At 60.1% G+C, this 27,868-nt stretch overlaps 2 protein-coding genes across 2 annotated transcripts; one reads left to right on the forward strand and one right to left on the reverse strand.

Moving 5' to 3' along the window:
- The first annotated feature begins 102 nt into the window (after positions 1 to 102).
- LOC122384681 (mucin-2-like) lies at positions 103 to 4,665 on the forward strand. The gene has a single exon (XM_043372319.1). The coding sequence runs from the start codon at positions 154 to 156 to the stop codon at positions 4,033 to 4,035; it is 3,882 nt and encodes a 1,293-aa protein (XP_043228254.1). The 5' UTR covers positions 103 to 153; the 3' UTR covers positions 4,036 to 4,665.
- A 770-nt stretch (positions 4,666 to 5,435) lies between these two features.
- Positions 5,436 to 27,764, reverse strand: LOC122384706 (trithorax group protein osa-like). The gene is made up of 7 exons (XM_043372367.1): positions 27,299 to 27,764; positions 25,693 to 25,818; positions 25,115 to 25,234; positions 23,121 to 23,319; positions 11,449 to 11,653; positions 10,795 to 10,907; positions 5,436 to 8,587 (listed from the first exon to the last, which is right to left on the reverse strand). The coding sequence occupies exons 1-7, from the start codon at positions 27,478 to 27,480 to the stop codon at positions 6,479 to 6,481; spliced, it is 3,054 nt and encodes a 1,017-aa protein (XP_043228302.1). The 5' UTR covers positions 27,481 to 27,764; the 3' UTR covers positions 5,436 to 6,478.
- Between the last annotated feature and the right edge of the window lie 104 nt (positions 27,765 to 27,868).

Genomic DNA, 27,868 nt, shown 5'->3' on the forward strand with positions numbered 1-27,868 from the left:
ATCCGGCCGACTCCCGGCCCCGGGGCTCAGATCCTGCCTGCCCCGGTCCCGGACCCCGGAGTGGAGGTCCTGCCGACTCTCGGCGCAGGGGCACAGATACAGCCGCCGGTACAGCCGCCGCCAGTGCCGTTCCCGTCCCGTCCTACACCCACCATGATGATGTCGGCGATGACGCTGACCGTGCCGGCCGCCCTGTGGCCCACGGCCCCCGGAAAGCAGCTGGTGATCGTAGCCGGCCGGCGGCCCGTGGTCACCATCATCCCGGTGCCGCGGCCCGCTCTCGGCGGACTCACGGCCCTCAGCTCTCTCCCACCCGCGGTCATCTTCCCCTCGAGGGAGAGCAGCGGCGGCGGAGGAGCGCCCGCGTCCGTCTCCGGGACTCCCACCGTGCCAGCGATGACGATAGAGGCGACGGGGAGCTTCACCACGCTCTCTGTGCTAACGTCACTGACGGCGTCAGTGTCTGTGACGCCGGTGACATCCGCAGTGCCGGCGACGTCAGTGGTAACGCCGAGGCCGCCCCCGATGCCGGTGTTCCCGCCGGGCTTCGACCCCGACTTCCCGTTCATCCCGCCGGGCGAGTCGATTGAGATCGAGCCCACCGACACGGGACCGTCGGGCGGCGAGACGACGGTGACCATCCCGGAGATCGGCCAGCCGGTGTACCCCGACACGGAGGACGCTGAGCTGTACCCGGACTACCTGCAGCCCGGCGTGGAGCCCGAGTACCCAGACGGGGGGTGGGAGGAGGTGTCCGTGCCGACCTCACCCGGCGGCACGCAGCCGCTGCCGCCCGGCCCGACCACCGACTTTGACTACCCGACCATCCCGGCCGGCGAGTCGATCGCCATCGAGCCGACCGACACCGAGTACGACGACGGGCCGCCGACGGTGGTGTGGGTGCCGGACGCGGCGCTGCCCGACCGGCCCGGCTCCTCGCCGCACCTGGAGCCGTCCGTGCAGCCGGCGGGGGCGGCCGGCGGGCCCAGCACCGCCACCGCGGACCCCGCCGCCGGCCGGCCCGGCCTGACCCCGGCCATACCCGCCGGGGCCGCGCTGGGCACCGCAGTGTCCTCGGTCCCAGTCGGAGCCACGGAGAGTGGATCGGCCTCGTCCATCCTCACTGGCGTCACATTGGAACCTTCCGTGTCGTCTATATTGACAGGAGCGACTCTAATTCCCTCTCTCACGTCCTTCACGATTGGAGGGACATTTAGGCCGTCCATTTATCCATTCATTACTGGGGCCACACTTCGGCCGTCGATATCTTTTGGTACTGGAGCGACGCTGGAGCCCGTGATTACATCAATCCTTACTGGGGCTACTCTTTGGCCTTCAATATCTTTCATTACTGGAGCGACATTGACACCGTCAGTTACTTCATTCGTTACTGGCGTGACGCTGAAACCGTCTATATCGTTTATTACTGGAGCGACACTGAAACCATCTTTAACGTTTATCACTGGAGCAACACTGAAACCGTCCGTTACTTCTTTTATAACCGGGGCGACACTGAAACCGTCCGTTACACCGTCTATTACTGGAGCGACACTGAAGCCATCCCTTACTTCGTTCATTACTGGAGCGACGCTGAAACCGCCTATATCATTTATTACTGGGGCGACACTAAGACCTTCTGTTACATCATACATTACTGGAGCGACACTGAAACCGTCCGTTACATCATTCATTACTGGAGCGACACTGAAACCGTCCGTTACTTCATTCATTACTGGAGCAACACTAAAACCGTCTGTATCATTTATTACTGGAGCGACCTTAAAACCATCCGTTACTTCATTCATAACTGGAGCGACACTGAAACCGTCCGTTACTTCGTTTATAACCGGGGCGACACTGAAACCGTCCGTTACTTCGTTTATAACCGGGGCGACACTGAAACCGTCCGTTACTTCGTTCATTACTGGAGCGACGCTGAAACCGTCTTTAACGTTTATCACTGGAGCAACACTGAAACCTTCCGTTTCTTTGTTCATTACTGGAGCGACACTGAAGCCGTCAGTTACTTCCTTCATTACTGGAGCGACGCTGAAACCGTCCGTTACTTCGTTCATTACCGGGGCGACGCTGAAACCGTCCGTTACTTCGTTCATTACCGGGGCGACACTGAAACCGTCCGTTACTTCGTTCATTACCGGGGCGACACTGAAACCGTCCGTTACTTCGTTCATTACCGGGGCGACACTGAAACCGTCCGTTACTTCGTTCATTACCGGAGCTACCCTGAGTCCCTCGGTCACCTCCGTCCACCCTAGCGCCACCCTGACCGTTCCGTCCCCGGCGGTGACCCCGTCCCGGCCTGACCGACCACAGGTCACCAGCTGGCTGACGTTTGAGACAGTCGTGGTGACGGGCCCCTACGGACCGGTCACGGCCATCCGACCGGGGTCGACCGCGGTCACCGAGCGCCCCTCGGCCAGTGCCGCGCCTCCGGTCACCGTGCGCCCCTCGGCCAGCGCGGCGCCCGTGATGGTGACTTCCATCGTGTGGTCGCGTCCGTCGCCGGCCGGCTGGCCGCCGCGACCCCGGCCCGGCCCGCCGCAGGTCACCATTATCGCCGGTCCGACGCCGACCATGGCGGGCGTGCACCGGCCCGGCGCCACGCTCACTATCGAGTCGGCGGCGGCCGGCGACATGGGCCCGGCGCCGGCCGTCCCCGTGCCCCGGCCCACGGCCACCCTGACCGTCACCGTCACCGCCCAGCGGCCGACCCGACCTGGCGCCGGCCGCCCGGGACACGGGGCCACCGGCGGCGTCTACCCCGGCCTCGGCGGCTCGCTCGGAGGGTATCCTGGGTCTGGAGGAACGGTCGGAGGATATCCAAGTCCTGGAGGGTCAGTCGGAGGATACCCAAGTCCAGGTGGATCCGTCCAAGGATACCCTAGACCTGGTGGATCCATCGGTGGGTACCCTAGGCCCGGAGGATCGTTTGGTGGATACCCCAGGCCCGGAGAATCAGTTGGAGGGTACCCGAGTCCCGGAGGATCACCTGGAGGATACCCCAGGCCCGGAGGATCGTTCGGAGGATACCCCATGGCCGGTCCGGCAGTTTACCCAACTCCGCGACCCCCGGCAGGACTACCGATACCATCTGAATCGAGCGAGCTGACACCGGAGGATGGTTCTGATAGCCCAGAGCTAGGTGTACGACCAACAGATGGTGAAGAACCGATCCAGTCCCTTCAGAAGGAACCAGGCCACCCGGTTCAGACCAAGCCGACCGGCGATCTCCAGCCGATACCCGTCCTGCCGGAGACCGGGCACCCGGTACAGAGTAAGCCCATCGGGGACGTCGAGCCGATCATCGTCCGTCCTCCCGAGACGGACCACCCCGTCCAGTCCAAACCGATCGGCGACGTGCAGCCAGTCCCTGTGCTGCCCGCCGAGCCCGACCGGCCGGTTCAGACCAAACCGACTGGAGACGTGCAGCCCGCCGAGCCCGACCAGCCGGTCCAGACTAAACCGACTGGAGACGTGAGGCCGATTCCAGTGCTGCCCGCGGAGCAGGGCTACCCGGTCCAGACCAAACCCACCGGAGACATTCAGCCGATCCTCGTCCTGCCGGCGGGGCAGGGTCCCCACCGGCCGACCGACGACCAGGGGCCTCCCCCCGACCGGCAGACGCCGAGCACCATGGCGCCGATGAAGCCGGACGGCCTGGCGCAGCCCATGCCGTCCCCGTCCTCCGACCTCGGCTCCCACGTCCTCACCAAGCCCGTCGGACACGTGCAGCCCATCCCTGTCCTCGGGCCGGCGCCGCAGGCCTCCACCGTGCCTCCATCGGCCAGTTCAAGCACCACGGCCCGTCCCTCGACCTCCCAACCCCCGCCGACCACCACGACCAGCCGGCGGCCGTCCGTGCCGCCGGTCCCGGCCCGGCCCGGCGCCCTGGTGAGCGCGTGTGAGGCCACCGGCGCCTGGCGCTGGGTGCCCGGCATGAGCCAGTGGTGCGCCTCCAACTGCCTGATGAAGAACCCACCCTTCTGTCCGCCGTCCCACTGCCGCTGCTGGTGAGCGGATACGGGGGACGGGAGTCGCGGGAGGCGGAACCCGCCCTTCTGTCCGCCGTCCCACTGCCGCTGCTGGTGAGCGGGTGGGGCGAGCGGGAGTCGCGGGAGGCGGAACCCGCCCTTCTGTCCGCCCTCGCACTGCCGCTGCTGGTGAGCGGGTGGGCGAGCGGGAGGGGCGGGAGGCAGCTGCACAGATGCCAGCACCACAACTCTAGTAGTGGATTGGCATCTAATGACACCGTTAACCAGTATTGATGCGAGTGTAGTTAGCTGACGAGTAAATGTGAGCGGCGATTGATAGGGTCAGGAAACTCCCACGTCATTGAAGAATTAACGCTGGAGCTGTTAGTTATGATAATGTTTTGTTGAGGGTGTGCGATTTGTGAATCGTAAGAGGGCAGTGCCGTGGCATTCTGTTATGGTGGGCATTACTCTCCGTTGAAAGTTTTTGTTAGGATTAGTGTTTTGTTGAGGTGAAACTTCGACTAGTATTTTCTGCAAATGTTTCCTTACCAGCAGCTCTCTAAGACTGTAACAACAGGCATTTGTAACAGTGGCATTTTGGTTGTTACGACTTTTTTACGAACACGATGTAGATGCTTGTCGCCATAATACATATAACGTGATTTGCTTACGACAGTGTTTACCTGCCTGCCGACACCACACAATTAGTGCGAAGTCTGCATCCCGAATGACTGTCCCCTCAGCGAGAACAATGCACGGCAACTACGGCGATGACCACACAACAAGACCACTGTAATTAGGCTTGCTTTATTGTGTATTGTTGGCATTTTAAAATGAACAAACAACGCAAAAGAGCCTGCATTTGGCAGAAGTTCGTCTCAATCGTGCGCAGGTAGCGACCCTCTTCGATAGGCATGATCAACAACTGTCGGCGCGGCTGCCGGCCCCGCGCCGCCGCACACAGCACCATAGATCGGCCGCCGCTACACCCACAACTACAGACGGCGTCCGTTTGAACTGCGGCTGGCAGCTGGCGGCGGCCGGGCACCCACCCACCTCTACCGATCGTAAACATAAAATATAGAATTTGTATCCGCGGCCACGGCCACGGCACGCCGCGCCCACAATGCCCCGTGCGAGAGCCAGCGGCCGCTCGGCACCGTTTGATTAGCGGGTCACTGCCGCGGCGGCCAGCGGCCCGGCGCCGCCCGCCAGCCATTGTAAGTCTAAATCACCTTAAAGCGAATGCTATGCTACTGCAGGGGCGCCCGGCGGCGGCGCCGGTGGCGCACCCGCGGACATCACGACAAATCACCGGCAGGTAACACAGACACGGGCCACCGAGACGGCCGAAACGCAACGCCCAAAAGCCGGGGACTGGCAAAAATAACCGAGCGTACCGTCGACCGGACCAAGCACACGGAGGCTGGACAGGGCCGAGCAGCGGGCCGCCCGCCGCCCACACCAACACAAACAACGAGCGCCGGTCAGCCGCCAACCCATCACGGCCAGAGGTGGCGCACAATCAACATCGACGAGCGGACCGGGGCGTCGGCCGCGCCACCGCCCGGCCGGCCGTCCCGATCACAGCGCAGCGCGGCCGGGACGGACGGCCGCCCGCCGCCCATTGCACCCAGCGCCGACACGAGTTTGTACTGATCGCCGCTCCTCTCTCCATTCTCCGGCCGCTCTACCCCGTCAGCCCAGCGCGCGCGCGCGCGCCAATCTCAGAGATATATTGAAGTTTTCAGGTACTTTTCCTCTCACTGCCGTTCACATCTAGCTACGCACCCGCCTCGGTAAAATATATCTATTTCTCTGACATGATGCCACCCGCGGGCAGTTTTTACGCGTAAATCGTTCAGCACCATAGCAAATCACACACGACGAAACCACGACAAAAGCGACACCTCACGGCGCACAACATCAGCAAGCCTTCCTTCGCTCTCAGTCAGTCCCAGCTTAAACGGTAAAAACTAGCCTCTAGCCGAGCGAGACGTAGCGACTGGAGCCGGGGGGCGGCCGCGCACACACGGTGTACGAGCTCCGCGCCCCGGGGTCGGGGTCGAGCCAACCCATCCGTCCGCCAGCCCGCGGCAGGCCGGCGCCCGACCCAGAGACTGCCGGCGGGACGCGCCCCCTCTGACGGACATCACATGGCGCGGCGCGATGGAAACAGTGTCCGAACTCTGATGATGTGACGTGTATCAAATGTCTGATTAAAAGCGGCAAATACCCAACTATGTATCTGGGTACAAAGATAAACGAGACGTGGACGATATTAAAGAGTCATGCGTTTGAGGCAAAGCCGAGCATATGGAGCAGCGGACAGCTCAGCCGTGTCAGACTGTGTGTAGAATATGTGTGTGTCGGTCCCGCACCCCTCCCCGCCGGCCCGGTCGGACTCCCTCCGATCAGTCAGTCTGCCTGTGTGTCTGTGTGGGTGTGTGACTGCGCCCGCCTGAGGTACGTCACCGCGCCGCCTACTCGTTCTCCGGGACCTCCATCATCAGCCGCGAGAAGTCGTCGCACTCGCTGAGCGCCTGCAGCGTCTCGCCGAGGTCGGCGTCCACGCTGGGCGGCGGCGGCTCCTGCACGCCGCCACCGCCGGCCATCGGGTCGCGGCCGGCCGCGCACGACACCGTCGGCCGCTGCAGCGACGTGTTCAGCTCGGCCAGCGTCATGTTGGACGAGCAGGAGGCCGGCGGCGGCGGGCAGGAGGCCGGCGGCGCGCTGAAGCCGGCATCCATGGCGCCGCCGTACTCGAGCGCCAGCGGCGCCACCAGGCCGTGTCCCGAGTGGGCGCCGGCGATGGCGGCCGGCGGCGCGCGGAACACGTAGCCGCCGTCGGCGCCGGGCGCGCCGCCCACCGCCATCGAGGTGGGCGGCACGCTCTGCGACCGCTGCAGGCCCAGCTGCCCGCCGCCGCCGCCCGTGTCCATACCCTCGGTCAGACCGGACATCTCGAAGCCGAGCTGGTCGAAGCGGGTGTCGGCGGGCCGCGCCGGCGGCCGGTAGTGGACGGTGGCGCCGGCCGACTGGTGCCGCCGGCGCAGGTCGCTGTAGCCGGCGCGGCTGTCCACCAGCGCCGCGCTGGTCGGCGACACGGGCGCCGAGATGGGCGAGATGCCCGAGCCAGAGGACGAGTGGCGCGAGCGGACCGAGGGCGTGCCGTCCGGCGTCGGGAAGTTGGACGTCTGGATGCCCGACTCGTCGACGGACATGTGCGGCGAGCTGGGCGCCAGCGTCGACATGGGCGAGTACGGGTTGGGGTTCATGGGCGCGTAGAGCGGCTGTGGCTGGCGGCAGCCGACCGCCGACATGGGCGTGGCGCCCGACGAGTGCCGTGACCGCGACTGCGGGAACCGGCATGTCTGCTGGCTCGAGTTGTGCCGCGACCTGGCGAACGGCACCGGGGTGGACTGCGGCGACAGGAACGGCGTCGAGTTCTCCGAGCCGATGGTGGCGCACCGCGAGAGCTCCGAGATGGCCGAGAAGGGCGTGATGGTGCCGGTGCCGGGGCCGCGCACCAGGTACGGCGCCGGCAGCTGGCCCGAGTTGTGCCGGGACCGCGACAGCGGGATCGGCGTGCTGTGCGGAGACACGAACGGCGACTCGGCGATGCCGAGGCCGGGCGGCGGCGGCGGCGGCGGCGGGTCGTGCCCGATCGGCTGGAAGTTGAAGAAGCGCCGCCGCGTGTTGGGACTGGGCGGCACCATGCCGGCCGGCTGTCCGGCCAGGCCGTCCGGCGCCGACAGACTCGGCTGGAAGCTGACCCGCCGCCGCATGGCCACGGAGTTGGCGGCGCCGTTCTGGCCCTGCGCGCCCGGGAACGGTCCGGCCGGCTTCTCCACCTTCTGAGTCTCCTTGCTGCCGGGTAGATTCTGCTCGAGCAGCATGCGCAGCTGCGACAGCTCCTCCTTCTGGTGGTGGTGGTCCTTGTTGTTGAAGTACTGCATCAGCTCCTCCTCGTTATCCTGCGCGGCCATGGCGTCGCCGTACTCGCGGTGGTGCGGCGGCTCGGCGCCTCCCGAACACGACGAGCGAGCGTCGTACTCGCCCGACTCGTACTTCAGCTTGAACTTGGAGTGGGGCGGTGGCGGCGGTGGTGGCGGAGGCAGTGGCGGCGGCGGGGGCGGGGGCGGCGGCGGCGGCGGCTGGTAGCCGTTGTGCCGCGGCCCGGCCGGCTGCACGAAGGTGGTGTGCGCGCCCGGCTCGTGCGCAGCGCTGGTGATGACGGCGCAGTGCGAGTGGCCGCTGGCCGCCGAGCTCGGCACCGGGCCGCCGCCGCTCATGGCCGACATGTTGACGCAGGCGGCCTCGGAGAGCGGCGCGTACTCGGGCCGCTCCTGGTCCATGGCGTTGGGCGGCGGCCCGGCCGGCGCGCCGCCGCCGCCGCCGCCGCCGAACGCGTCGCCGGGCGGCCGCGGCTCCAGCCAGCCGCCGCCGTAGTGGTCGCCGTAGCCGGGCGGCTCGCTGTAGCCGGCAGAGTCCATCGACAGGTCCTCCGTGCCGTCCGGCTTGTCGTCACCCAGGCCCTTCTTGCGCTTCCGTCCGCGCGCGCCCACCTTATCACCCTTGCCGTCGGCGTCCTGTGGACAGAGGAGGGCTGTCAGACGGGCGGCACAGGGCGGCACCAGGTAGCTGGCGTAAGGACCACGGCTTCACAGACACGGCCAACGGGGCAAGGCAGGGAGGGCCATCCAGTGCAGTGCACGCCAGTCAGGGAAACAACAGCACCGGCCGAGAGGTAGTGGTATGAGGAGCCGAGAAGTCCGCGGATCACCCAGTGGAAGATTTGCGCAGTGATATTTGGGCGTTGGTGCACCAAGACATGTGTTGTTTTAGCTGCCTCTATTACGACACAGCTGGAGCGGCCTGGCCAGGACGCATGTTATCTAACATGACATTTGTTTACGGCTGGTCTGTGTTTTCACTAGCACTCGGCGCTTATAGAAGGGCGGCGCCGTTCGTCCAAGACGGGTAGCCAGGTCAATTATATCGCGTGCAGCACTGGTGACTTGATCCGCCGAGTTAGGTCAGGTCACAACTGAGCCCTAATGCGCGGATGGAACAATGACATTACGAAGTGCGCGTGTACCAGCGGCGGCCCACAGCGCGCGGGCGGCCGCGGCCAATGTCAGAGCCGGCCGCGCCGCCCCCGCTGCAGGCCGCCTGTTTATTTATTCACACATTCTCGGCTCGGGCCGCACACTGGACGTGCGCAGACTCGGCCGATGATGGTCGTGGGCGGACTGGGGAGGGAAGGCGGAGTCATGGCCGGCACAAATCACGGCTGATACAGACAGTGTCTTGCCAGCATGGCACAGAACACAGGGCAACAGACACCGGAGGCAGATCGACAGAGCGACCACCGAAACACAGACCACCACACACACACGGACGGGTTAAGCAGTCCCACGGAGCAGACGGGAGCCCCACGCGGGACAGGCCAGACGAGCCCGACACGGGACAGGCTAGACAGACCAGACACACAGCAGGCCAGACAGACCAGACACACAGCAGGGCAGACAGACCAGACACACAGCAGGGCAGACAGACCACAGACACACAGCAGGGCAGACAGACCAGACACACAGCAGGGCAGACAGACCAGACACACAGCAGGGCAGACAGACCAGACACACAGCAGGGCAGACAGACCAGACACACGGGACAGGCCAGACAGACCAGACACACAGCAGGGCAGACAGACCAGACACACAGCAGGGCAGACAAACCAGACACATTCCAACGACGCCGGTCAGACAGCAGAGCGAACAGAGCCCAGATCGGCTGTCTGTGCCGCCTCCGTCGGATGAGCCTGGAGGCCCCGGCACCGAACACAGGAGCACAGCGGCAGGCGACCACGGCAGTCGCGGAACACACTGACACCGTACCCACCAACGACAGACACAAGTCGCTACCAGATATATCAGTCCGGCGCCAAACCCGAGCCAAAGCAGCGCGCGACAACCCTGGACTCGCCCGTGACATTGCCAGTCGTGTATGGGGAGGGGAGGGTAGGGGCTGTGGCTCCAAACCGGACGGCGCGGCGGCCTCAACTCGTTACCGACGGAAAGATCAGCCGTTAAGCCGTACCCATAACGCTGACATATTACAGATTAAAGGCCAATGATATACGCAGGAACATGACGCAGTTTCAGCGAAAGCTAAACCTTAATTAGCCAGTTTTGATGATAAAATGCAGGTAGCGCTAAGGACCTTACGCAACTATTGCAACTCGGTAACGCACAAGATGTAGGTGTTGAATAAAAAGCCAGCCAGATCGTTGACTGAAAATAAAATAAAACTTCATCGCCGCCTACAAAGATCATCAAATAGGCCAAATCGAAGAGCTCCTCAAGGCGTAACATCATTCAGAGGCCTGTCTGTGTAGCCCTGATTTAAATCTTGTGAACGTGACGAAGGAGGATACAAAACTCAATATCCGCCGGAGAGTTTCGGTAACTAGTCAGGAAATTGGACTGACAACTCCAAATATGTTGGATCCTATCTGCGAACTTGCCTCCGGCCTTATATAACACGACTGACTGGCACCTGGGCCAATCACAATGAGGCAATCACCGGTGCCACTATACAGGGCCTCAGCTCAGCGGTAAAACTGCCGGCTTCACCTGACAAACCGCACACTGGGACAATTTCCTGCCGTATTTGAAGTTACCAAAACAATGACAATGCCAGTTGCATTCAATTTAACTTCAAACAGCGGAGTCTAGACAAAAGAGAGCAAGTAAAGACTTCCTGTAAATAAAGTATGCAAAATTATTGTGCATACCTGTATTTTCTTCTTCTGTTCTCGAAAAAGTTCCTTCTCCTGCAGTTTTCTTTGAAGCTGGAGCTGCGTCTCCCTATGCCTATTTACAGGCGGCAAGCAGCCTGACGGCAAGTCTGGAACAAAACAACACAGTGTGTCACAAAACGCCGCCCAGCAGCTCGGCCCGGAGAGACCGGAGCCGCTGGCAGGGTAGCGGGCGATGGGAGCTAGCCGGTTCGAGCCGTTTCGGCGGACACTTTTTGGTTCTTGACGAAGATGGGCATCGTTCATTGGCAATGGTCGGGTTACAGACTGAATGAAGTCAGCAGTACGTACCAGAGGGTATACGCATACGATTAATATTCAACGACGCAATTATGCATTTGAAACCAGACTACGTTCTGTTCTAGAATAAAATTTAGTGCCCTTGGTCTGATCTGCAGCAGAGAATAAAGAGCTCATTTGAGCGCGACTGACAGATGGTCCGTGTCGGGAAAGGAGAGCAGTCGGGTCGCCGGGGACGCTGCGGAGAACCTGCGGCCGCTGTCGGCCCACCACTGATGTGCGGTGATACGACATGATGCACGGCGCCGGGTCACCGCGGCCGGCCGGCCGACCGGCGGTAATCCGGCCGGCCCGGCCCGCAGCCCGCGCCACAAGGCCGCCGCCGCCCACCTTTGATCACGTTGGCTGCCGCCGCGGCCATGCCCAGTGGCGTCGGACCGCTCACGTAGTTCTTCTTGACCAGGTAGCTGCTGAGCTGAGAGAGCGTCTCGAACTTTTCTCCGATCAGCTTCTCGGCCCACTGTCGGATGAGCACCGAGGAGGCGGCCAGCTCCCCGGAGCCGTCGCCGCCGCCGCCGCCGCCCTCGCCGCCCGCCTGCCGGCACAGGAGGAGCAGAGGTGTCAGACACGGGGAGCAATGGTCAGCGCGGCGGGCACAGTACAACGGCGTCCTATGCACACCTGCAGTCGGCACACAAACTGAGGGCGCTAGCACAAGTTTGTGTACAAGTGTACAAGACAGACAGGGGTGGAGCACACACAGACAGGGGGCCGGCAGACGGCGGACAGCAGGAGTGGAGCCGAACAGAAGACCCAATCCCTAATAATAAAATTGTATATTACAGCCCAGGTGTGAAACCATGTAGCGCCATCCATGAACCCAGGGATATGTTCGTTAACTGCCAACTTCTGACAAGTGACAACTCTTCCTCGAGGGATGCACCCACACAAATTAAGCACAACACTATCTTCTGCGCAGCGTTCATAGATTACCGGGGCGGAGACGAGTGACACCGTGAAGGGATCAGCTCCGGTGTCCGGAGGTCATTGGGTACATGCCACACGGTATCCGTGGCGAAGGTCCGTAGGAAGGGCGGTTACATCGTCCCGTCAGTAGGGGAGGTAGGCAGGCATAAGTGCGTCAGAAGGGAGTAGGTCAGCCGGAAGGGGCCACCTGTGACCTGACCATCCCGTCAGTCGGGAGAGGCCACCTACCCACTGTGTCAGTCGGGAGGGGCCACCTGACCGCCCCGTCAGTCGGGAGGGGCCACCTGACCACCCCGTCCACCGGCAGGCCGCGGCCCCCGCCGGGCCGGCTGGTACGCCGTGGATGCCGAGCTGCGGCTAAGCCGCGGCCTCTTCCTGTACCTGTCGCGGTGGCCGGCTGTGGGGTGACGGCGCAGTACCGAGCGGCCAGACGGGGTCGAGTCACACCGGCGCGGCGCGGCGGCAGACCGGCTGGGCGGCGACTCCCTGCACTGGCACACTGCCAGCCAGCCGGCTGAGTTTCCCCATCGGCACACAGCTGTCCACTGTCCACACGGCCAACGGCTGTCCACTGTCCACATGGCGGACACTCCACTGTTAGCCCCACCTTCCACTGTCCACAAGGCCGGCGGTCCACTGCCCACACGGAGCCAGTTCCACGGTCCACCTGGGCCCAGCTCCACTATCCACACGGCGCCAAGTTTGCACATCCCATCGCTGAACTAACAGACCGCTCAGAGGCGGCACCTGGGGCGCCAGCAGACGAGAAATGAGATGAAAGCCAGTCTCCCGAGAAGTGCAATACAACTTGGACGTGATTTGAAGCACGACTTTTCATCTCAGACTTTGGTTAATAATTTCTTTTCAGGTGATATGCGCCCGCAAATATTGCCTTCGTTTTCTGCAACGTCTTTGCTGGTAGACTTGTAGGACATCTTACAGAAAACATCATTGAATCGTTATCTTCCCCTCCCCCAAGACAGTGATAATCTCCGCAATCTCAGCAGCATTGTAGCCCTCCCCCCCCCCTGCCACGTAGCCCACCCCTGGTCACCACCACCCGGGAGGGGGGGAGGGGGTGCCGGTGTCGCCCCATGTCGGCCCAGCCGGCCACTCGCCGCTCGCCACTCCGATGCGGCCGGCGTCATTCGACACTGGCCGGCCGGCCGTGCACTGTTTGGCCTTGGTCGGCGGGCAGCGGGCTGCGGAGTCGGTCCGAGTCCGACCGACGGCGGCGCGGCGCGGCGCGGCCCGGCGGCCGCCCCAGTACCGACCGGGCCAGTCGCCTCCCGGCCGGCGGGCGGGCCGCAGCTCCTGACCGAGCCAGGCTCCGGTTCCGGGGCCGGGCCACGGGGCTCCATGTCCCCAGGACAGCGCCAGATCGCCGTGCTCCGGCGACGGACCGCCTGCCATGGAGTCCCCGTGTCTCAGTCGCCGCTCCGGGCAGTCCACACTGACACAAAGCCATGGGGTGTGCCGCCTGCCGGCCGAGCCGGAACCCCGCGGTACACCGTCCCCGGCTGCGGTCCGGCCCAGCCCGGCCTCAACAGGCCCGTGTGAACCCGCCACGCCCTCTCCCCAGCAGCCAGCCCCTCCGCCGCGCGGTCTGAGAAACCAGCACCTGAGAGGAACCAGTCTCTTCATCCAATGTCACCTATGACAAGCGTTTTTTCACTTTGACAGTGCAGGGGAACATCCATTGAAAAACATCCATTGAATTCAGGGAGTCTGATCAATTTTGTTACGTTAGGGCATAGACCACTTAATACCCTAAGGTATGCAGCAGTCTATGGTTAGGGTATCACATCCCGAAATATACGTGAACGGTTTTGAGCAATGACATGACCAAATCAAGTTAGCCTGGAAACGATCTTGAAACTCGTCAAGAGTAAAAAGGGCGATACAAAAGAATGCTTGAACTAATATATACTAGGTTTGCTGTGGGGACAGGGTTATGTCAAGCACGCAGCCAGATGACTCAGGAAGTTTAGTGGTAGTAGCCAGGGCCGAGTCGTGAAAACTTTCCAGTTGAGGAGTATCTGCGATTGAAAGTGGCACCAATAAGCTATTCCTTCAATTAATTTATATGCCCGAGGCCCATGACCTCCCAGGCCCAGCGCCGGCGGACACGGGCCCGGTTAAAACAGCGGCGGCAACGGACACGCTCGGCTTGTCCGTACGCCGAGCTCGCACCGCGCGCGGACGGCGTGGGAAGTGGGCGGGGCGGGGCGGGGCGGCACACCGGCGCGGACGGCACACCGGCAGTGCCCGCGGCAGCGGCGTAACGCGGCCAGCGCGGGTGGCAACAGCGGCCGGCGTCTCGGCGTCTGCCCGACCCGCACGGAGTTACGACGCGCCGCGCACGGCCTGACCTGGCCCGCAGGCCGGCCCCGCCGCCGAATAACGGGGCGACGCTCACACGTCGTCCTGGCGACCGAGGCGTTGCGAACACCAACTCACACACGTAGCCAGCGTCCGGCCAACCTAGTAGAGCGCGCCAGTCGGTGACCTGGCCAGATCGTCACGGTCGGTCCCGAGCTCTATCGCTCGTCACATGGGTCCTTTCCGACCTACCCATGGCCCATCCGTGGTCATATCAATTATCATATGTGATCTGTATCGGCCGGGTGTCATACGTCACTGCAGTCTATCACCACACGACGGCGTATCGTAACTCGATATGATATATTTTACCCGCGGTTGTTATCAACAAGTTATTCCCGCATATCGAGATGAGAGCACACGAGCCTGGTCATCCCAAAAAAATAAGTTGAGGACGTTTCTATTCATTCCGGTACGCTACATTCCGACTTGGTACGGAGACACAGTCACTCTGCTCATCCCAACACACAACACGAATCGACCGGAGCCGCCCTGTTCGGGGTCATCTCCGGGCCGTTCTACCCGAGTATCTCAGCAGACTCTCGACATTAGCAGGCGGGACATGGTCGGGCGGCAATCGCCGGCCACGCCAATTTTAGCGCTCTGCGCCATAACCCATCGACCGGCCGGCCGCCGGCGGAGGACCGCGGGCCACTGGCCGCCGGTGGGTGGACGGCCCTATCGACGCGCCGGCCGGCCGGGCCGCTCGGCTGGCGCCGGGCCGACACTGACCTAGCCTCCACGCCGCCGCCGTCGCCGGACGGTAACAGAGCGGACGCCAATCGATGTCGGCCTACAATGGTGGGAGGCGAGGCGCGTCGTCACGCGCCCGGGCCGGCGGCCGTCACCGTGACGCTCGGCGCTCACGGCGGGCGCGCACGGCCGGCCGGCCGGCAGCCAGCACTACCTAACCTACCCTCCCCGGCCGGCGCGGCGGCGGCGGCCGGCGGCCACCGGCAGCCAGCGCTACCGACCCAGCCCCCCCCCCCCCCCCGGCCGATCAGTAACGGGGGGGGGGGGAGGGGGAGGGCCGGCCATGGACAATGACGCTGCGGCCGCTCGCCGCCTGGCGGCCGGCATGGTGTTAATAACTACATGCATTACTCGCTGGCTGTGGAATGGGACTCTGCACTAAGAAATGATAAAGTTGGATCCCTTCGGATTATAAATTGCATTTAGAATGTTTGAAATTGTCGGAAAACGAGCATTTCAGCTAGTAAGGTAGGAGATTGAGGAAATATTAAAAGTTTTTCCTCCTCATTATCGACATGGCAATCCTCATTCCGTTTCTGAACTGGTGCTAAAACAACCGGCTTTGGTTTCAGGTAGCTGCAAAATTTGCAGCATACAGATTAGTGATGTCAATTACGGAAAATCGTGATACCGATACCAAACCAAATACCAACAAAAACCATGAGAAAATACCGAAACCAAACCGACTTTGGAAAATGAGAAAATACCAACTTTTTACCAAATTCATTAGCCAAATTCATTAGCCTCTTTCGTTAGTCAGGATTCATAATACCAACAAAATACCGAAAGCCTTAGCATTGAAATAGGTACCAAATACCAAGTTGGTATCGGTTTGGTATCGGTATACCAAAAAGTTGGTATCCGATTGACATCTCTAATACAGATACATACTCTGTACTGCAGCATATATAATCTGCCGTATGGGGGGGGGGGGGGGGGGGAGGGTACTGCAGCATATATAATCTGCCGTATGGGGGGGGGGGGGGAGCGCGCCACCAAATCTGCCGTATACAGATACTGAGCACTATAGCATAAGGATTCTGCACTACACAGATACAGTGTAGTGTGGTACCGTAGTAAAGAGATTCTGCAGTATACAGGTTATGCAGTATACCGAGCTGTTATACCGAGCAGTTATGGCGGTCGTGCAGAGCTCAGAAGACTGGTCAATGCTCGTTGCTCATTATGCAGGCAGTGTGCACACCGCACAGGGCACATCGCTTCCAACCTTTCGCACAAAGGGGTCACAGCGACTTTCCACCTCCGTGGGGTAGAGGCTCTGTGTATCCCCACGGTCCAGCTACTCATGGCTCGGAGCTGCAATCTAAGAATAACCCAAACTAACAGCGCCTCTAAAAATGAGCTCCGCGTTAACAGGCGGCCCTATGGAGGTCCAAACACCGGACTGTTATCCGCGGCTCGCAGCTGGAGCCAAGCAGTCGCCGCTGGACAAAAACCGCCGACCGGGGCCCAAAATATAGGCGAGTCCACAAAAAAGAGCCAGATTAAGAAAAAAAAAATACTGCGGATTGATGGTGACATGTATTGTACCGATCAACCGACCAGTATTTGTTGACAGCGATGAAGTTGACTTGCCAGCGTTTAGGTCCATGCACAGATCCCATTGCACAGTCACCGGGACCTGAGCACAGCTCCCCGGCACGTCCAGAGGCCCCGCCGTCTGACCGGTAAGGTGCAGCGCCTGATCACACGTCTGGTGCGCCAGGACCAGGGGCGGGCCGGGCGGCGGCCCTACGGCGGCCTCCGCGCCGGCCGCCGCGCCCTCAGCACCTGCATTATGGATGGCCGGCCGTTCGCAGACGACCAGCGCGTCTCAGAGCTGATCGGGACATCGGACGTGGCAACTGCCGCCGCCAATGGCCATGCTAATTGGCTGGGCGCAGTGGCGGCGCCCTCCGTCCCGACACGGCAGTCCGGGCTGCCGCCCTGTTTACTGCTGGGGCCACCGGGACAGTACCGGAGTGGCATCACAGCTCTGTCATGTAAGACGACGCCACCTTTCCCTGAACGAGACTTAGCCGAGCTGCGCATCAGCTATATCCGGGATATCATTACATTACATCGTGAACCATTGAAAAGACATGCGGCATCGCTGAAAACGTGACAAAAGAACAGCGTCAGGCGCCGCCACGGCACAGCTATCGGCGTAAAAACGTCTGCTCCGACCGGCGCCGAGCTGCCGTGTAACGAGAACACCCCGCTGAACCGGAGGGGACCGGGGGCGGACGGGACGGACGGATCGGCCAGCCGGCCACCCGACCCAGGCCCCAGGACAGGTATTCCAGGCCACATACGACGTGTGTGGTTCATACCGGCACCGTACCTCCCTGTAGTACGGCGTATATGGTTCATCCCATACCATACCGCCCTGTACGGCGTAAATGGTTTATCCCGTTCGCTGAACGCTTGGCATACCATCCTCCCCATGCCTATTGCCTGCTTATGAATTATATGGCAGGATGCGCGGGATGCGAACAAACAGAGCACGGCGGGGCTATCGGACATTGTGTATTGCGTAATACGGACGGTATTGGTCATTGCGCCACGTCTGTAAGCGACATGTCAACCCCTGCCAGCACAATGCCAGCATCGCTACCGAGTACAGGCGACACATCAATAATCTGCGCTCCGTAAATATGAGGCATGGACACTGCATTAGATAACGCTCCGCGGCAGGTGTACAGCGTGTCTTCCCGCGTCGCAACAAGGCTCTGCCTGACCTTGGAACTTATTTGATATCCAGCATGCGCCATTGACCGGTGCAAGTAGTCGTCAAGTACTTACGGAGAAATATTACTTCTATTCAGTCTGCGCGGAGGAAGACAATTTGTTTCGTAAGAAGTTTCGATTGATCTTGAGGTGCTCATTGATCTGTCCCTTCCCTGGATACAAACACTGGTCCGGTCTATTGATACGGGAACTGCCATGTGAAGTAGATCCGCTGCTGTGTAACCCGGTCGATATTCAAAGCTCGGCCCTCAGTGGTGAATAGCCGGCCGGTCTGTGCCTGCCGCTGAGTCGTCTGACGCGCCCCTGTCAGCGCGGCTCGGACGGCGGCACAGCGCCGAGGAAACCACTGCCGACAGTGAGTCAAAGCGAGCTGGCGCTGCCGCGGCACGAATCTGAGGATCAGTGTACCGAAAGACTGTTCATGAGTAACAGAAGGCGCCTTACATGCAGTCTAAGGACTGAAACGCACAACCCGTACCGACAGAACCCACTAGAAATACGCTTGAATTAGTGACTACACTACATGAGCGTCTGTAACTCAGGCGACGATCCGAGCTGGATCCACACTCGGCCGAGTGCGATAATTGGGTGTCCTTGGGACCGCCCGGCCGGCCACACACTCTGACGGTGAGTGCGCCGGCCGGCCCGATCGCCGACCCCACGGTAAGTGATTGGGTGCCGGCCGCGCTGCGCACAGCCACTGACCTCAGAAGCCCCGGCCGCCGCCTGACGGACGTCACCGGAGCTGGATACAGAGCCGGCCAGCGCCGACGGCCATATAAATTACCGCCGACAGCAGCATTTAATGCGGCGCGGCCGACCGCGCAGATACAATGCAAATGACGGGAGCCGAGTGTCCCCGCTGCACGTGCGGCAGTGCCGGCGGTGAGCGGCGATCGCTCTCAGAAGGCAGCAGGTGACCGTCCCCCGTGTCCGCGCGTCTCCCTCAGTGTAAAGGACCGCCGCGGCTGACCGTTCTGCACCGTTCCGCGGCCACCGACCGGCGTAACGGAGAGAGCCATTATCTGCCCGGATGATTTATCGGTGCATTTCTGCGCTGAGGCCATTAGTGGCAGCGCCCATTGGCCGTGAGGGTATACGCCGGCGCCGGCCAGCCAAGGCTGAGGATAGCGGCGAGAGGCGGGCTGGCCGGGAGACGGCGGGCCGACAGACTCCGTGCGGAGGGACAGCATGGGCCGGGGGAACAGTGGACACAGCGGCGAGAGGCGGGCCGACAGACTCCGTACGGAGCGATAGCATGGGCCGGAGGAACAGTGGACACAGCGGGCCGGCCGGGGGACGGCGGGCCGACAGACTCCGTGCGGAGGGACAGCATGGGCCGGGGGACCAGTGGACACAGCGGCGAGAGGCGGGCCGACAGACTCCGTACGGAGGGACAGCATGGGCCGGGGGAACAGTGGACACAGCGGCGAGAGGCGGGCCGACAGACTCCGTACGGAGAGACAGCATGGACCGGGGGAACAGTGGACACAGCGGGCCGGCCGGGAGACGGCGGGCCGACAGACTCCGTGCGGAGGGACAGCATGGGCCGGGGGAACAGTGGACACAGCGGCGAGAGGCGGGCCGACAGACTCCGTACGAACAGACAGCATGGGCCGGGGGAACAGTGGACACAGCGGCGAGAGGCGGGCCGATAGACTCGGTGCGGAGAGACAGCATGGGCCGGGGGAACAGTGGACACAGCGGCGAGAGGCGGGCCGATAGACTCGGTGCGGAGAGACAGCATGGGCCGGGGGAACAGTGGACACGGCGGCCCGGCGGTGAGATGGAACTGTGGGGAAAGTGAGACGGTAAAGGGGGGGGGGGGCACTTTACAGTTTACAGTAGCCGCAAGGTACTGTAAAATACGCCAGCGACGTCGGTGCTGAAGAAATAAGCACATCTTCACGAAGGAAGCACCAACCTGGAGCTGCTGCACGCACTCAGCCATATGTCACCGTCAGGGGCAAGGCAGCTCGCCCCCCCCCCCCTCCGGTCGGCCCCGGAGACGATCACACCACCACGTGGTCGCGACAAACACGCGGAACGGCCAGGAGGGCCTCTGCGGCCGCAACCAACGACTGAAGAAGCCCGTAAACATTTACATTCACCTCGGGCCAGCCGGTTCCAGGTCCACCGGCTGACCGGGGCGCCCGAAGGAACATCGGACCCAGCGGCTGATGGGGGCGCCCACAGGAACACCGGGCGCCCGAAGGAACATCGGACCCAGCGGCTGACCGGGGCGCCCACAGGGACACCTGCTGACCGGGGCACCCACAGGAACGCCTGCTGACCGGGGCTCCCACAGGGACACCTGGTGACCGAGGCGCCCACAGGAACGCCTGCTGACCGGGGCTCCCACAGGAACGCCTGCTGACCGGGGCTCCCACAGGGACACCTGGTGACCGAGGTGCCCACAGGAACACCTGCTGACCGGGGTGCCCACAGGAACGCCTGCTGACCGAGGCGCCCACAGGGACACCTGCTGACCGGGGCTCCCACAGGGACACCTGCTGACCGGGGCACCCACAGGAACACCTGCTGACCGGGGCACCCACAGGGACACCTGCTGACCGGGGCTCCCACAGGGACACCTGCTGACCGGGGCACCCACAGGAACGCCTGCTGACCGGGGCGCCCACAGGAACACCTGCTGACCGGGGCACCCACAGGAACACCTGCTGACCGGGGCTCCCGCAGGGACACCTGCTGACCGGGGCACCCACAGGGACACCTGCTGACCGGGGCGCCCACAGGAACACCTGCTGACCGAGGCGCCCCACAGGAACGCCTGCTGACCGGGGCGCCCACAGGGACACCTGCTGACCGGGGCTCCCACAGGAACACCTGCTGACCGGGGCCCCCACAGGGACACCGGGCGGCGCTCGGATGCGTGCGCCGCCGGCCGGTCTGCCTGAGGACGCGGCCTGTCACCTGCCCGGCCGGCGAGGCCGCCGCCGCCGCCCACTGATCAGCTCTGCGAGTGTGCAGTGTACAGTCTGTCTTAAAAGTACCGCACAAAGTAACGGAGGATCCATCAAGCCTGACCGAGGAAGGGCCTGCTATAATTTGGAAGTCACCGAACCAATTGACCTGGGGAATGGACGGGGATGTCAATTGCTTCGGTGACTCAAATTTAGCAGGCCCTTCCTCGGTCAGGCTTGATGGATCCACCATTACTTTGCGCGGTACAGTACAGTACGGACCGACTGTACTGACCACTCATACTTCACAGGCGGCCGGTGTATGTGTGTATTTACCGGGGCGGTGGCGTGTGATCCAGGTGCCGTGTTCAGCCCCGAGAGGGCGCAGTGGCTCAGCGACACGATGTGGGCCACCGGTCAGCTGTTCAGCGACCAGCGCCGTTCCTGGAAGTCACCCAATGCGGCGCGGCACGTGTCCGGTATCCGGGCAGAAATCACCCAATGACGTATGTGTTTACGGTTCTGTGTCACCAGCCCGGCCCAGCCGAGTGGTTAGGCTAATCGCTGTAACCTGGCGATAGCGGAATGCCACTGCAATGCAATTAAAAGACGGCGGACATAGTCACTTTACAGAAAAAAAAGAATGAAAAATATAACCTCGGCCGGGGAGGCAATTGCGAAAACTGCACATTTCTTTGGTGACATTTTCTTTTGACATAGTACTTCCATATCGAGTGGTTGCATGGATTATCATTGTGCTTTGCGAAAAGCCATCCACCAACGTTCTGATGTCCGTCAAGTCCAGCGACCGAGCGCCAGGTGACAGGGTACGCCTACCAGTGACCAGTTCGTAACACGCTGCCGGACATAGGGTACAGGGAAAGGGAACGGCGGCACAGCTGGAGCCAAAAACCGTCACGACACCGCTCCGCCCAGTCCGTCGGCCGCGGGCATCGCTGCCACCCTCAGCCGCGTTACTACCGGCGCGGCGGGCGTCAAGTGCAGCGCCGAGCGCCCGGCAGTGGCACAGCACCGCTCCGGCGGCGCGCAGCTTTGATCCCACTTGTCTGCCGCTCATCACGGCGACCCCTCCCCCTCCCCACCCTCACATCCCGCCGGTCGGAGCTCTCGGCGCGCCGTGTTCGCTCCGTGCGCGCCATTGATCGTACCCGAGCGGAGCCGGAGCGACCAGAGCAGAGAGACGACGGCACACAGACCCCATACGACTGAGGAGGGTATCAGACTGTCCACACTGCCGCCACGGGACCCAACGCCTCCGCTTCACCGGCTCCACAACACAACCGATCCTGTCGGCGAACCCGCTGAGCGAACGTAAAAAGCCGCCAATTGAGGCCAATCTGTCCAAACAGCTTGGGTAGCACGGTTAGCGCTTTGTCAAGTAGGTAAAAACTAGCACCGCCCGGCGCCGCTCGCTGTCGCCAATGGCCGTGAATTACGTATGCATGCAAGTCGCTGGTCGTGACTCGGTCAGCAACAAACCATGTGTATGCAGGTGGGGCAACAGCCTTGTAAAGGCTCCCTAAACGCTGCTCAAACACGGTCCCTGGCCATACGCCACTGCCACACGCGTCAGAGCGTATTTGTTACGCAGCCGGGGTGCGGTTTATGCCGAGCCGGCCGGGTATCACTGGCGTCCAGCTGGAGAGAGCAGACATTCCCCTGTCCGTCCCTGATGAATGCGCATATGGCCCTGGCTCGGGCACGGTACTATCAGGTGTCGCCGCTGTTTTCACAATGCGGACATGAACCCTCGGCCAGGCAGCCGGGCGAACGGCAGCGATTACACACAGCCGTGTGCGGCAGATCCGTCCCCGAGACAGTGCACTAATGTGCGCGGCGGCTTGTCTACCGCCGCTCTGACAGCCCCGACAAAGACAAAAGGTCGACAAAAGGTCACCGCGTAAGCCGATTAACCCTACAGTGGTACAGTAAACGGTCACAGACTGCCACAGACCAATCGATGTTAAACGGCTTTCAGATGTGCGTGCCAGACTCATAATGGCATGAACCCCATGGATGACTCAAGCGGAATCCACTTCCCACAAAAATATCTTTCAACAACCACACAAATAAGAGGCATGACATTTCTTCTGGGTACCGCGCGTCCACTCGTTTTCTTTTTCCCAGCGTGAGGCTCCACCCGGCGCCTAATCACTATCAGGACACGGCTGAGGGGAGTCGAGGCCGGGGAGCGGGGTACCTTCGAGAGCCGGGCAGCGGCCGACCACTGCCACCGGGACCCACCTTGGCCGGAGAGTCGCCGTCCAGGTCGGGCAGCTGCGGCGGCTCCAGCTTGGTCTTGCGCCGCAGGCCGGCGTAGCAGTAGCGCGAGTGGCCGCGCGTGCCCAGACGGCGCGGCCGTACGCGCGGGAACACCTGCTTCATCACCTTGCCGAAGTCGGCCGTGCTGAGACCCTTCATGCTGTTGTTGCTGCAGTACATCCTGTAAAGGACCGGGCGGGCATTAGCAACTCAGCCGTCGTCGCTAGCGTAACGAGCGCAGCGGTCCGATGCGCTGGTGACCGAGCTGGTATTATGAAGTACGGCGAATGAAACACATGTCATAAAATGAAATACCCAAAATCGTAATGCCACAGCCCAACAAATAAAACAGCACACGCTAAGTGCTAACGAGCCGAAATAATCAAATGAATGCAAAACAAATCTCCACAGCAGCTCAGCTTATTTAGATAGGCAGTAACATTGGTTCCATTACATAGGCTCACAAAAGAGTAAAGATTTTGCGAGGTTTTTAGGTCAGTATCCTGGAGCTCCTTCCAGATATAGTCTTTTTTGCGACCTAGAGGAGGTTTCTGACGCACATGTTGCATTATCGTGATTCAGTTCCTTTTCCATTTATTTAGCAGAAGCCACAGAGAAAATCTCCGTCAACCATTCCGTCAGCAGATGGCTTATAAGTCGCCACCATCAGACCCTATTTCGAAGTTTCATTTTTGCTGAGTCACCAGCAGGACGTGCGAGGCTAAGCCTCCGACGGGCGAGCAGAATAGAACAATACCGGCTCGGGCAGACAGCACGTCCTGACAGTCGGAGCGCGCGCCTCTGATCTGGGGACCGGCGCGCCGCAGATGTGTGCTTTATTTGGCCTGCATGACAGGCAGGCAGCGAGTCACCGCCCCCGGCACCGGCGGCCGACAAAAGGCCGCACGGTAACGACACCAGGCCACCGCCTCCATCCCGCGGCAATCAATACGGCGCATCCCGCAAACGACACCGGCACGAACTCGTAATACAACCGGTTTGAATAATATCGAGCCAGGCGGCAAACCGTGCTGTATGAAAACACCGTGTGCCTGAACACCGAATACACTACAAAACTTCAAAAAGTAGCCCCGGGGTCAACAAGCCAGGAAAACAAAGTAAAGGCAACTAATTTTCTTTAATTTTGAACAGCACGTTGTTCAAAAGTAGCGTGGTAAACAACATTGAAAAAATAGCATGCCCAACAGGCTGGGATTCGTACGTGTCCACAAAATCCAAGATTGGCAATCCTATTAATAGAAGGATGAAGAATAATCTGTTGCTCATTTCTATCAGAAATAGAAAACCATATGTATATATAAACCATATAAATAGAAAACCATTGACAATCCTCATGAATCTTACATCTGTGGCTTGCGTCAAGATTTGCGTCATGACTGGGGTCACTCCATGGCCACAGCTCGACGGAGAGGGAAATGTTGGACCCGTGGACCAGCCGAGTATCCCAGTACCCAGCTGACGGCTCATCAAAGAGGGCTAATTCACGGCCCCAACCGCCGCCAAATCGGACATACACCGGGATTCCCTGGCCTGCTGGCCGCCCGGCGGCCGGCCGCGGGCGGCGCCGTTGGCGGCCCGGCCAGAGGCGGCGTGCCAGACGACATGTGCGCCATGATCACCTCCCCATCCCACCCCCACTCACTCAGTTACCGGGCCACCATTGTGTGTGTGTGTGTGTGTGGGGGGGGGGGGATTAGATAGAAGGCAGATGAGTCAGTAGTGTGAGCGAAGGAGTCCTTACCATACACATGCAGGCTGCAGCATTACAGTAAGACAACGGGTTTTAAATTTGCATCTCATTTACGACGGACCTCACAATGAAAAACTGGCATGAAAAGATACCACCCCAACCAGCCAAACGCAACCCAGTCCGCTGCACGCCACCCCTGCCCAGTCTCCGATCGTCGGACTGTATCCAGTATCTACCGGTGGGACGTGCTGGATAGCGCACTCACTGGTATTCGTCGTACACCTCGTGTTTGGGCATCGACACGTCCTGATCCTCCTCCAGGTGGGTACGGATCCACATGATGGTCTGCTGGATCTCGAACCGGCTACCCAGCGGGTTCAGCGGACTGCCGGGCCGCGGAGGGGGGGGGGGGGGGGCGTCAGTGGGCGGCGGGCGGCGGACGGGGCACACGGCACCGACGCACCACGCGACAGGGAGCATCAGACTGGCATGCTGTAAACGTGGCGGTGCAGTTTTACTCACTCAGCCATATATTACCGTAGTAAGAATAACGAAAGGTAGAAGGCCAATCAAATATTACGGTCATTTCAAACGCTCAAAATGAACTTAATCTTTCACGCAGCATTAGTCGTGCAAATCTATAAAAAACAAAATAGAGAATATATACATGAATGCAAACACCTCTACGGTCCCCGTCGACACCTGACATTCCGCTTTCGGCGCATATGACGCATTATCAGTATCAACTCCGGGAAAGCACGCAATAATACCAGAGAGGTCATGTTTCCTGACGAGAGCGCTACATGCCGCAGCCTGCGACCGGGCGCAGCTGAGCATACTCACATTTTGAGTGGGTCGACGTCGTTGTTTTTGCCGGCAGGAAGTTTGAGGTAGAGCAGCAGCTTTTCGAGGTCCGAGAGCTGGTCGACTTGCTGAATGATGCGGTCCACGACTGCGCACGACTCAGAACTGGAACAGAGCGCGGGGTGCCGGGTCACCACCCACGCACACGCACTGGTCCCGGCGCCACCCTCCCGCCGGCGGGGCAACCACGGCCGGTCCAGCCGCTGCGTCTGCCGGCCGGCCGGGGAGCTGGGCACGGCCGGCGCCATTATGCAGCCGGGCAGGCGCACAGCCGGCACCATCAGCCGATTAGCATAGCGAGGTGGCCGAGCGGGCCGCACAGGCACACCACGGACAGCGTTCGGCAGTGATATCGGCCAGAGGCTGACACTAACCGATGAGGTGCGGGTACCGACCAGCGCCGCGGCGGCATACATCGGGTCAACACGGGGGGACATGAATACTGGACTATCTGACCAGCCAAACAGTCACCCGGGCAATGGCCAATGGTACATACTGACTACTCATTCAGGTCTTAAACCTAGATCCTTGATTTGGCCTGGAGTGGAGTGAATAAATAGGTATACTCATTCATGTTGCATGCCCGGCAGAAGAAGAGAATACAACACAGTATAACAGTTCACAAGCATACCCTCTCCTTTTTTTCCCAGTGAGGTCAGAGGCCACACCTAAGCCTGTTTCAATCCCCACTGCCTGGTGTGGCTGTGATATCAGAGATAGGAGAGTATAGGGCTGAATGACAAATGTGCTATGGCTCCACATTGCTGCTGGACAAGCTCTGCCCTGATCATCACAGCTGGTCTGAAATGGTATCATAGTCAATGGCTGAAGCTGCAGCCTGAAGGCCAGGCCACCTGAGTAACTGAAGCAAATACATCCAAACTCAATTTCATTTAACCTTAACCATAAGTGGACTCAAAAACTGCAGCCCAAGTCTGGAGATAAAAGTCTGAGAGGTTACATTAGCCCTCACACAGGAAGGGCAGAGAAGGGACAAAGCCAACTACAACATATGACAGAAGGGACAGGACACATCTCCCAGATATCAGGAAAATTACAGAACAAGGCAAGATTTAAATAACAGCATTGACAACATGCAATATTCATTTTAAGTAATCCAGCAACTTTACTGTGAAGGCTCCATACAAACAAAAGCAAAACCTATTTGCATGGGCATTTATATGGACATAAATATGGACATTGAATGGATATCAAAATAGATATACAAAACAAAATGCTGGTGAATAGGTATCTTGCTACATTGAAATTGACATGACTGTGAACGATGGTGTAGTGATTCATTCTGGCCAATATGTATCAATGCTATAAAATGCTTCTGTATTTTTGAAGTTATGTTAATGAGGGCAGTCTGACCAACAAAAGGGTATTGAAACTGGATAAGGACACACCTGAAGGAATTCTGATCAAAAAGAAGACTACTGAAGAAAAGGTGACTTAGCATGGCAATTTCACTCCACAATTCCTTGTTGAGTTCCGCAGAAAAAGGGGGAAAACAGCAATATTTTTTAGACCCTCATTTTTATGCGACCATATGCATGTGTAAGCACCAAATTTTTGTCCATACCTGCACGCAGCCTCGACCACACTGTGTAGTCTGCTGGTTTTGCTTGTCTGTTCAATGCCATGTGATCCTTGCATGTCCATCTGAGGCTGGTCCTCTCCCCACGAATTTTTATGGCAGCCATTGAAATCATTTTCAACACTGCCATAATTTTCCATTACACTCTTATTCGCAGTTGTTTCCATGCTTCACGAATTTGTTTGAGCCTATGTTGACACTGAAGACGCATGTACGACAAACTGCTCTAAAATCACTTCCATTCTCCGCACTTCACACGAGTCGTCAACAACAAATGGCTGATCTAAAAGCATTTCAAACACATTTTGAATTAAAACAAATGAACCTCATTATGAGGATAGCTACGAAAACGCCCACATAATAGGAACACAACACACATCACCGCAGCTCTCACGGTGGCGACACAAGCTGAATCTTAGAGAAGGAAGTAAGGCAAATGAGTTGGAATCGAATATTCAAGGTCACGCAAAAAGTACGTTCAACTTGCTCAAAAGACTTTCTGCTTCAATCGAAATGTTGAAATATTTAGATAGTCAAATATTCAATCATGAAATT

Source organism: Amphibalanus amphitrite, unplaced genomic scaffold (genome assembly GCF_019059575.1).
Source record: "Amphibalanus amphitrite isolate SeventyFive unplaced genomic scaffold, NRLGWU_Aamphi_draft 000196F_arrow, whole genome shotgun sequence".
Taxonomy (NCBI): Eukaryota; Metazoa; Arthropoda; class Thecostraca; order Balanomorpha; family Balanidae; genus Amphibalanus; species Amphibalanus amphitrite.